Source organism: Rhinolophus hipposideros, assembly GCF_964194185.1.
Source record: "Rhinolophus hipposideros genome assembly, chromosome: 6".
NCBI lineage: Eukaryota > Metazoa > Chordata > Mammalia > Chiroptera > Rhinolophidae > Rhinolophus > Rhinolophus hipposideros.
Genome location: NC_138052.1, coordinates 73798820 through 73811095, shown reverse-complemented (window position 1 = coordinate 73811095; position 12276 = coordinate 73798820). Strand labels below are relative to the sequence as shown.

Below are 12276 nucleotides of genomic sequence, written 5' to 3'. Positions count from 1 at the left end.
GAATGAGAATCCTGGAGAAAGAAACTCAGGCATTTGTATTGTTTAAAATATTAAATGTTAAAATTAGAGGTGACTAATAATCAGCCAGGGTTGAGAGCCCCTGCAGGATATGGCTCGATTACTCCTCACCTGTGACACGTAATTTTGATGATAAATTTAACTAATTACTCAGGATCTCCATCTTGACTACTTAAGAAGACAATCTCCTTTCCACTAACTACTTAACTAAATTGGATTTAGAGCCCGGGACACTGATAAACTACCAGAATCCAAAGACAAGTAATCCTATAATTCTTGCCTATTAGTCAATTCACCTCCCCAATAAAGTTCATCAAATGGGAGGGCGTGGGGAGAGGGCAGAAACCTCAGAGTCCCAGATTTCAGAACGTAATTAAAGCCTTCCTCAGTTTCTTCAGCATCCTACCTACTTCTGGTTCCCCACGTTCCACAAATACCGGTTTTCTTTGTTTCTTCTCGCAGGAAGTGGATACTTCTCTGATGCTGCCCACAAAATCCAGAATGGCTTCCTTGGCCCTCACTTAACCTCCAAACTTTAGAAGCCTCAAGTCTTTCCTCAATCTTGAAATCTGCCTTTCTCCCATCTAAATTATTCAGGGCTCTGGAAGAAACAGACTTAATTTACATTCATGTTCCCGCCAAATTTGTACAGTAGTCTCAACCTGCATATCTAAGAGATATTGCCCATTTTTCCATTTGTAATTGGACAGGAATATTTTTCATACCTGGTTTACAAATCTTGTAATATTTGCCTCAGAAATTTGGCTTCTCCCTTATAGCATGTACATCTGTACTATCAAAGATAATCAAGAGGAACTTGTGGATGTCCCACCTCTCTGCAAGAAACAAAATTGCTATCTTTAGGTTATATTCTTGTAGCAGTTTGTAGATGGAATGGTCTTTAACAAACAGTTAAAAATGAACAAGGTGGGTAAATGCCAATGCATAATAACCTACCGGGCTATGTAGTTAATGACCTGAAGACACAGTTCCTGGGTTCAAATCCCAATTCCAGCACATACTAGTCATATCTCTGTGTCTCTTTTCACCCCATCTGTAAAATGGGAATAACGGTGCTTGCCCTCATGGAGTAAGTCACTTAATACAAGTAAAGCTCCTAGAACAGTGCCTGCACAGAGTAAGCATGACTCACGTTAGTTGTCATTACTGCATGCAGTGTTTAAAACTTTGTTGTCCAGGGAAACGAGCCTTTTAAATTGTTTTCACTGATTTAAAGGAAGTGAATTTGTGACAGATTGGTTTTCAAATTGAATTTTGACATTTCTGGTCTTTTCCCATTATTTTCTAAATTCAATGGACAAAAGAACAGAATTTGTCAGAGTACTTCTTGACATTTTAGTTCCATTAGGAAATACCATTTAATATTAGTTGAGCCTTGTTATGATTACAATATTATTTAAACTGAAATTATGGGAGAGCAATATTTTGGGAGGGGAAAAATCTCACTTGCCACTTATTAAGTTGAAATTTTAAAAGCCAAAGAAGGGAGGGAGGATTTATAAGCTGCAGGTGACCTTTAAATGTCACATTAACTAATATATAAATGTAAACAGAAAAATGTAATATCTGGTAATAATGGTAAACTGGATCAATACAATTACATTATGGGTTCTGGGATATTATAAATTATGTTTTCATTCCAGAATATCAACAGCTTTTTAACACCTTTTAAGATCAAATTACAATGCATTAAATATTGTCTAGTTAGTTCCCTGTATGTTATTTATACATGTACAGGTTACTTCTGTTACTTCTGTTACATGGGTACTAAACTTCTAAATATACAAGATTTTAGGGCATAAATTATTTTTAATGAGCTAAAAATAAAAATAATTTATCACTCAGACAATCCTTCAACAAGATCTACTTTAATAATTAGTCTAGAATAATGTTGTTACTATTAACCTTAGCTTACTTTCAGAAGTTAGTGAAATATGACTTCAAAGACAATTGGTTACTTGTGTAAATCTCAGTTTAACTGAATTACACAATATAAACAGCACATACTATCGTAACAAAACAAAAAAATTGGGCAGGTACTCATATAGAATATAGCCCTCTTCAGTTTTCCTCCTCTAGCTCAATTCCATTAGTAAAGATTTCCGCTTTGGGTATTACATTTAATATATTTACAGACCTTTCACTATCCAATTCTCAAACCCTTGATTGAAGGCAACATAAACACATATTTATCCAGAGTAGAATTTTTATTTTTCTGTTTAATAATTCTCAGTGTGTGCACAGAAGTTGCAGAGATTTTTTTCTTAAATGCCTAAATTATATATGTGGAAGAAACAAAATCATTTTTATGCCTTGGATAACCTATAAAACATTTAAAAAGATTACATCTTCCCATCACTAAATTGGCCAACACACTATTTCTACAGTTCTCACAGCATGAGAACAAATATTAAAAGAACCACTGGCCTCTAAAGCAAGAGTTTGTGACTTGTCCTGTTTCAGGAGGGTTTAGGCACACAAAATGACCCATTTGAGGATTTTTTTTTTAAATGCTCTTTAATGCCCTCATTTAACAGTTTCACTGAAGAAGACAGAGTCCATGTATGTTACCCAAACACCTGATGAGTTCTAGCATCCAGCTAAGTCTTCTGAACCTGCATTCGACAATTAAAAACACTCCTCCTGAGCTTCACTTAATTTTCACTTGTTTCTGACTTCAGGGACGGAGCTGGGAATAATCTTGGTAGTCATTTCAGTAGTTTTCTAGGACCTGACACAGCCCACACACGTACTAAATGCTCATAGAATGTGTGGCATTAAACTATAAACACTCAAAATGTGGACCGGTTGGTGCAAGCAAACAGCATCCTTCCACCCACCAAGTTCCTGTCCAAAGTCACTTAAGGAGGACAGCTCATGAGGTTGAAATTCCAAGGGCACCATCAGTTACAACTGCCTAGTATCTATCACTTGCACCAATCAACTAAGTCCAAGGAGCCAAAGTTGAGTGGGCCTTAGCGGTCAAAAATCACACCTGAGATTAGCAGCACCTTCAAGGCCTTTACGAGCAGTTCTCTCAAACCACTTCTAAAGGAGTGCTCCTCAAACTCCAGTGGTCATTGCCATCACCTGGGAACTTATTAAAAACAAATTCTGAGGCAGAGGGCTTGGATCAGGGCACAAGACTGTGCATTTCTAACGACCCCCAAGGGATTCCCATGCTGCGGTTGCTCCCAATGCCCTTTGAGAAGCAAGGCCCACAAATGGCCATAGACTCCCAGGTCACTTATATTAGCAACATTCAAAGGCTGTGGTCCAGGTAGTGTGACAAATCAAGTCGCCTGGGTGCTCGATGTACCCTGAGTGTCGCCACCCAGTCATCGGGACACCTGGCAGGTGCCTTGGCCTCCGTGGGCTCGCGGGTATCCCACGCCACAGCCGCGCCCTCCTCCTCCCGCCCCGCGCGTGCGCCCCCCCGCCGCGCCGCGCTCACCTTGTCTCGCGTCTTCAGGTACCGCTGCAACGCCTGCTGCGTGAGCTCCCGGACGCACAGCTGGCCCTCCTTGCAAGGCACCACGATGCAGGTCCTGCCGAAGCAGACGGTCACTTTCATCCTGGCCCCTGGCGATCACGCCAGGCCTGGCCGAACAGGTGTCTGGTCCCGCGGGTGCAGCCTCCACTCTCGGGGGACTGCCAGCACAGGCGGGCCCGGCACCCCCTCTGGACCCGGGGCTCGCGGCCGCGCCCCTTCGCCCCGGGCAGGCGGTCTCCGGGGGGGCGGGAATCGGGGCGAGGGAGGCAGGGGCAGGATCGAATCGACCTCCCAGGTGGCAGGGGGGCCGGGACGCGGCGGCGAGGCGTCCGGGCTCCTCCTCCAGCTCCTGCTCCAGCTTCTGCCGGGGCCCGGTGGCCGTGGCTGTTCACCGCGCGCCAAAGCGAAACTGCCGGCCTGGCCCTGTCCTGGCCCTGGCCCTGGCCCTGTTCCTGGCGGCGGCGGCTCGGCCCCAGGCCCCGGGCTGGAGTGGGCGGCTGCGGCGGCGCGCGGGGCCGGAGTTGGGAGGAAACTTTTGCGCCGGTCCCAACTCCTCCGCTGCGCGCCGCGCTCTGGGCTCCCGCGGCCCCGGGCCGGCCTGGGCCCGGCTCTTAAAGGGGCCGCGGCGCTCCCCGGCCCGGCCGCTCACTCGGCGGCGCCGGGCGGGGGCCGTGCGGGGCGGTAACTGGAGCCCGGGAGCCCAGTCCCCTCACTTGGTCTCTCCCTAGCTGTGTCCCTCCTGCACACACGCGAAGCTCTGGGGAATTGTAACGGGACCTGAGAGCTACCCACCGGGGGATTGAAACCGGATCTCATAAAGCACACTTGAGGGAATAGCTAGGAGACTGCAGAGTTACACCCTTAAAATGAAGGGATTGGAGCAAGATTCAAGGAGAGCCCCGAAGCAGGTGCTTCTCGCCACGCCCACCCGAAACACCCCAAGGAGTGGCTGCTCACAGGTACTGAACTGCAGAGATGGCTAGAGGGCCTGTTAGGAACTTGTCTTAAGCACAGCATCGCATCTGCCCTCTGGAGCCCTGAAATCGAAAAACGGAAGGGATTCTAGGTGATAACGTGGCAGTGGAACCATTCCTTTTACAGAGGCGGGACATTGAGTATGGCCCCAAAAGTCACATCCCAGACCCAGATAGGATCGCGTATGTTTACGTACATTCTTCTGCGATGTTGTGCATTTGACAGGAAAAACAATTTTAAACACATTTAGGTTCATGATTTGGCAGGTGTGCATGACAGTTGCAATACGTATATCTGGGGAGAAAAAAAATCAACAAATAACACCTGTATCGTTCTTAGCTCACACATCAAGGAGCTCCTTTGAGCTTAACATCAACCCTGAAAATGAAATGGTACTCTCCCATTTTGTGAATGAAGAAGGTGCTCAGTGAGGTTGGGGACTGAGCTGACCATGGAATTAGTTACGCCGAAAGGAAATCCGTTCTTCCCAGGATAAACGTCTGGTCTTCTCAAGCAGCTTTCTCCGCTATCTCCTTCATCCAACATGATCCTCAGGACTACATTATGTGTTTTTCTACAAAAGGATTTGTTCCTATGTCAAGACACTTACATTGAACTTGACTTGCACTATGATAATGCACAGGAGATTAAATTAATGGGCTCATAGACTGTGCGAGTTTTAAAATTTTTAACTCATCCATACATGCAATAAATACATATTGGTTGTCTTCTATGTACAGGGCCTTATTTAAGGTCAGTGGCATCAAAGAGGATCATACAGACCAAGTTGATTTGAAAAACTATATTAGTATAATTTGGTAGCAGATCTAATACAGATTTAAATAAAGACAAAATCTATTTTCTCATAAAATGCGAAGAGCCAAAGAGACTCTTTTGAGGCAAGATAAACCTGAAACTCAAACGGTGTCTTCAGGGACCACCTCTCTCTACCTATTGGCTCTATGTTCCTCAATGTTGTCTTGATTTTCAGGCAGGACCTCTCCAAAGGAGACAAAGATGGCCACTCCCAGTGTTCCAGGTTTACACAGCCTAATGCCAGCCATCTCAGGCATCGGCAAACCTTTTTCTGGTGAGGACTTGCATACCCAAGCTTGAGTCATACATACTGCCTCTGGTAAGATGAATGCAACAGTGTTTGGCCAGACCTGGTTCACCTGCCACTAAATCATATGCACTGAGAGCAGGGGAGAAGTGAACCCTCAACAGATGGGATAAGGAAAAAAAGAAAAATGTAGCCACCACAAAAGATAAGATTGCTTCCCAACCCTCATGGAGCTTATAGAGAGTAGGGAAAACAAGGCCTACAGATGTGAGAAGTTAGGTAGAAACTATAAAACAACAGTGAAGTTGATAATTCCACTGAACATTATTGATTTAGACATATGCCAGGCACAGTTTCTGGTGAATATAAAATACATATATACAAATATATGACATGCATATTACATATGTACATATATATACAAATGCATCATATATATCTATATTTTTTCCTTTACAATAATTTTACAATAAAGGTAATTTTGTAATCCTCATTTGAGAGATGAGGAAACCGAGATCAAGGGTGATTAAAACCACATGCTCAGAAAGTAGCAGAGGCTGGTTTAGTATCCAGGCAGTCTGACTCCAGAGTTTTCCTTCAGTAACTGCTATGCTGATCTTCCATGAAAAGTACCAAGTGAGTAGAGCAAACAAACAAATAAATACTTACTCATGCTGTGCATTAATATGTGACCTTACTTTTAATATTAAATATTATATGGCTATGTAAAATTGTACAGAGCAAAATTTTAGCTCATAAAATAACTTTGCAAGTAGCCATTCTTTATGCTTCACAGCGTGCTTTTTATCCCCCCCCTTCACAATTGCTTCAGAGTCTTCTTCTTCTGCTCAGATTATGAATGGCTCCTGCTCTTCTTCACACTGTAAACTTCCTCTTGATCCAGCTTTAGCTCCTCCTCAATACCAACAGCCCTGACTTTGAAAATGTCCTGGCTTTCAGAAGCCATAGGTGAACCATGAAGAATAACCAGTCACTCCAAATTCCTTTCCCAGGAAGACTGGAATCAGGTCCTGTGAGATGCAGCAGAGTTTGTACGGTTGTGAGATGAAGGAAGAGATGAAGCTAGGCATGGGTAAAAACACTGCATTGTGCAATCCTGCAACCATGGAGTGAATTTTAATGACCTCAAATTAGTAATTAGAAAAAGTTTAGGATTTGTCTTTTATGTTTATTAAATAACCAGATTTAATTTCTTAGCCTTATTACAGCATAGATTGAAACAATTTATCATATATTACGAAGTTATGTAAAAGAACATAGTTGCAACACACTGACATTCATGCCCAGCAAATTCCTAAATCAATATTTCATGCCCCATGGGATCTACCGGGCAGAAGACAATAAGTCATTTGCCTTGATTGAGTAACACTAGAGGATTCTAGGCCTGGGTTCCATTTTCTTGTTTTGCCTGTTGTATGGGTAAATATTGCCTGTGGTGTGATATTTTCTCATTTGTTATCCAAACAGCTTAGCAAGCTTGGGAGTAGCCAGTGAAAACATGTTATACAGAGAACAATAATCCTGACCAATATTATTAAACTGCTCTGCCTTAAAAATTTCTAACAAAATGTCAGGTACCATTAGGTATATACTGAATAAAGTATGATAATTTTTAACATATTGTTGATCGGTCATTCATTCTGATGTTTGGCACTATTAAAACAGAAAATATTTTTACCCTTCAATGAATGATTTATAACAAGCATTATTTATCGCAAAAAATTAACTGAATTGGAGATAATCTTCCTAAAACCCTTGGAGCAAGTAGTGCAATAGATTACCTTCTTAGCTTCCTTATGAAAGTAGGTGCCAGAGTGATATCATAAGAGAAGGAAAAAAAATGAGTATGATTCTTCATTCTTTTATATTTAAAACCAAAGGGTTTGGTTTATTGTTTAACATGGCAAGAATGTATTTTTCTTGAGAGATATTTGCCTGATGGTTTTCGTTGGTTGACTGTTCCTGTAACTTTCCTAAGGCACAAATAACAATGTTCTACACCCTGAAGAGAGTACTGTGGGCTCTCAGCCTTTTGAAATGTCTTTATTTATATCTGCTCTGTAAGTAAGACTCAGAAGTCTGCACAGTGATTTAACTAGACCACCCCTCCTATACTGAATTCTACTCCATTAATTCTAATGTCCTACCTTGATTTATGTTTTCTTGAAAAGAACCTGAGTCATGAAATTCGTGTCTCTTTTTAAAGAGAAACACAAATTAAAATAAATAAACCAACCCAAAGCATAGAAAATGTTCCAATGATGTTGCATTAAGAGTCATGTCCCGAACCGCAGGACACTACACGAGGGACCCCGAAGCACCTAGAAGGGAGGAAAATGGGAGACACAAAGACCTGAGACAAGACAGGAGTTCTGATCAAGTCTCTCTTTATTGCAGCTCAATCAGGGGTTATATACATTCTTCTGCTGGGTGGAGGGGCATTAACATAAGAAGGGTTGCCCCAGGCTAGCATCTTAAGCCATCCAGGCACCCCCTACAGAAATGTGGGTGTTATCTAAAGACCCTAGTAACTTCCTCTATCTCATGCTTCTCAGTTATGTGATGGTGCCTTATAGGCACCCGCCCCCTACAGGGTCAGATGCTTTTTCCTCACTGTGTGATCTCCTTTCCTGAAGCGGATTTGGGCCCATGAGAACTGACCACTAAGAGTAAGTCCTACTCAGAGTAGCAACAGGTCCTCTTATCCCCAGGCTTCGCTGACAGACTGTTACGAAAGGAGGCCAGCGGCAATGATCAGGGATGCTCTCAAGCAATTTCAGTTATCCACGGAGAGCTCCTGAACTGAGGTGAGGTTGCAGTCAGGAGTTCACTTTTCAATTCTACTTACTTTTTCTAAGGCCGCCTTCTGCTGCTCATGTATATCCCTTAACTTGAGACGTGAGTTAGTGTTCAGGTCATGCACAGAGGTAAAGAGAGAGCTGAGATTTGGCACCAGATGCTTCAGCGTATGAAAGGATTACAGGCAAAACTAGTAGATGGGAGCTGGACAGACTGGTATGTTCCAAAGTACTCTACCACTTACAGCTGCAGAGTCTTGGACAAGTATTCCTTTATGAAATGGGATGAAAAGCCTATTTTGAAGTACAACATACATGAAGCACCTAACATGGTAGATAAAATGTATTGTCCTCCTTCACCTTTTATTCCATTTACTATCATTCGAAATGCCACTTATTTTCACTGGGCCTGAAACTACTTGCAAAAAGAAACAAGTGATACTTGGAAGCTACACATCATCATGGTCATCAACAATTTCTGAAGCCCAAGTACAACTGGCTCTATAACGAAGGTGCCACACTCTTAGCACAAATAATACAATTTGTGTGTATGTGTGTGTGTGTGTGTGTGTGTATACACATATATACACATATATATACACACACACACATATATGTATATAATTTAATGCTCAAAGCATAATTCTGGGACATAATAGTCTAATACCTGGGAATCATAGAATTACAGAGCTGAGGGACGTCTTGGAGATTATTTGTACAATCTCCTCATTTCATATCTGAAGAACCTAAGAACTGGAAAGGTCAGGTGACTGGCAAAATTAGGACCCAGATCCTCCAGTTTATAGCCCAGTGCTTGCTTCACTTCCCTGTCTGCCTAGTAATGAAATTTAAAACAATAGGTACTTGACCAACATTGGCTCAAAGCTTTGATCTTGCATTGGGCCAGGAAGTGATGGTAAAGAACTCATTCTTCTATCTACCTGTTTCTGCAGTTTCAATTTAAACTTAAGATTCTCAACTCTTCTTCTTGCCACAATTTTAAATCTCAAGAAGATTTGCTAACTATTAAAATGACTATTGCAGAAAATAAAACACCATCAAAGGATTTTTAGCAGGACAGTGACATCATCAGATTTGTGCATGGTGGAATGCTGAGGACCTGGAAGGAGAGACAAAAGTCCCTGCTCCATTCACTCATTCCATCATTGATTTCTTTATGCAACAGTATTTACTCAACACCTATAATCCTGAGTGCAAAATGATCACAAAGCTTAAACTCAGGTGAGAAAGACAGATGATAAATGACTCAACAAATGAACAAAGTATTAACCAATTATGATAAGGTATAATGAAGGGTATAAACAGCAGGCTGTATGATAGGGAATATTGGGGTAAGAAAGAACCTGTTTAGATTGAATAAACAAAAGGAGGGAAATTACTTTGTGAAGAACCCAGAGACAAGGAACAGTAAATGCAAATATTTCTGAGACAAGAGTAAGCCTGGTGTGTCTTAGGAATTAAGAGAAAGCCAGTTTGGTTGGAGCACTAATGAGCCAGGAGATGCAAGGAATGAAGGTGAAAAGATTGTCTCTAACAGTAGCCTCCTAAAACACGCAGGCAATGTAGATGATGAGGAAGGGCAGACGCAAGAGATCTTTCAGGATTTGTGACAGATCAAAGGTGGCAAGCTTTTAGGAGGTGTCAAGCAAGGCTCAGTTTTCTAGTTAAGAGGTGACATTAATTAAAACTAAAGAATCTTGGAAAAGGGGCAAAGCTAAGGATGGTGAGGGAAGACGAATAAGTTTAATTTGGAACATTTTAAGTTTGATATGCCTGCAAGCAACCAGGTAGAAGGGTTTAGTTAGCTGTAAACACAAGTGTTTAGTGAGCTGATTTGAAGCTCAGGAGACAGTCCATAGAGGAAATATATAATTTAGGGATCACAGATTTAGAGCCGAAACTCATCAGAATGGAGATCATCCCTCTTGCCCCTCCCCCCAAAAGGAATGTAGAATGAGAAATCTTAGACTAGAATCCTGGAGAATGTCAACATTTAAGAGAGAGATCCAGAGAAGTCACACGTATGTGATGATGCATTATTAATTAGAAGTTATTTCTCTTATTCTGTATAAGATATTATGAATGTCAAAGATATGATAAGAAAGGGTGCTGCTGCTTTAGTGAAGATACAATGGTAGAGAACAGGAAATTGAATATTAAGAATGGAAAGCAAGATAGTTTGACTGGAATAGATAGGCTTCATTGGAGCATAGCATAGGATATAAGGTTATAAAGATATGGGAAGAAGGAAATGATGGAGGGAAAATTATTGAGAGAGAGCTGTAAGAACCAGATTAAGGAGTATGGATGTATTTCACCAAAGAAATATCGTGTAGGGGCTTGAACAAAGGAGTAATATGCATGAAATAGCATTTGACAGTCATTATTTTGACATCTTCATGTAAAAAGAATTAGAGTAGGAAGTGACTCAAAGTTGGGGAGGATCCAAAAGAAAGATATGTAGTAAATAACATAAAGCTAAATTTAAGTGAAACATCATATATAGTTGTTCATGAGTTTACCCAAACTAATGGACTATATGATTGTGTGATGTCCAGTCCTACTATTCTATTCCACGCATGGGGAATGGGGAGTGCCATATGGGTCCAGTCAAGCAAACTGGAAACTCACTTTATCTCAAACAGAAGGAATGAAATACAAGAAATTAATTACACTGTGATGGAGGAGCTGAAAAGCCAAACAGGAAATGGCAAGGCAACTGAGAGATTAGCCACGGCAGGAAGCTGCTTCTTTTTCTAGGGTTGTCTGGATGCAGGAAGGAGACAGTGTTAGCATAACCCAGAAGCTGGGCAGCCTGGCAGCAGCTAAAACCATCCTGAGGACTGCCTGGCAGAAGATGGGAGCACAGAGGGGCAGTCCTGGGAAGACCTGGGACTGTAAGGAGTTGCAGTCAGGAAAACACAACCAGAGTGGAGAGAGAGAGAGAGACCCCTGTATTCCTTTCTCCCACTCTCCATGCTTCCACCAGCGTTCACACTAACTGAACTAGCTAGAAACCAGTTAGCAAGGAGAAGAGCAGGGTAGTATTGGGCAGCAAACATAATGACTGGCCCAGGTCTTCCCTGATGGGATTCTACAGTAATTCATAAACAGATATTTTAATTCTCACTAACATTGTAGATTTAGGAAAAGCACCGAAAATATTTCCAATGCAATTTGGTATATTTATGAAAATAAATTTTTTCCCAGCCTAGACTAAATTCATGCTTTTCTCAAGAGAACCTACTTCTACACTTTAATAGTGAAATATAAGCTTTGCCCTGATTGCCTAAATAACTATTAATTTCCATCATTTAAGAAATAAAAAAATTCCTACTCTTGCTTAGTCATCAAACTCATATTAATAGTTTTGTTTAGCTATGATTACACAAGACCATAAGCAGCAAATCCAAAAATCCTATTAATATTGAATGCTGAAGATGTCTAACTACAATGCGATCTAATGTTTCTTTTATTTTGTATGCTATCATTTTAGACACTAATCCATGGATTCATGATGGAAGCTTTGAAGATTATTTAAGTTTAAAGTTGTGATTCTGTTGTATAAAATTACTTCAGGAACCCATTAGTACTTTACCATATATGTACATGAATAATAATAAGTGCAATTTTTATTTCAATACTATCAGGAAAACTTGATTTAATTAGATTTCTCCTTCAAGAGTGGGCACTCTTGTTAGTACATGTTTCTTACAACTTTTTGTAATTATCTTCAAACTCCTTTTTAAATGACCAGAATATAAATATGATAAAGTATAAATAAACGACATGTGGACTTCAATATATTCCACAAGACGTGAAGGGGCGTAACTTCACAGCAAATAAAAAGAGCTATCAATTGCCGA

The 12276-nt window shown here is 41.2% G+C and overlaps 1 protein-coding gene across 2 annotated transcripts in view; it reads right to left on the bottom strand.

The window, feature by feature from the left end:
* PARD3B (par-3 family cell polarity regulator beta) overlaps positions 1 to 4189 on the bottom strand; it is a 973558-nt gene extending 969369 nt beyond the window's left edge. Inside the window, exon 1 of one of the 2 annotated variants that reach the window (XM_081052860.1) lies at positions 3494 to 4189. Coding sequence is in view for 1 of the 2 variants with exons in the window: in XM_081052859.1 (XP_080908985.1) it covers positions 3494 to 3613 (120 nt within the window). In the remaining variant the exon portion in view is untranslated. The remainder of the gene's footprint in view (positions 1 to 3493) is intronic. The other variant, XM_081052859.1, reaches the window with a different exon arrangement.
* Positions 4190 to 12276: the final 8087 nt, after the last annotated feature.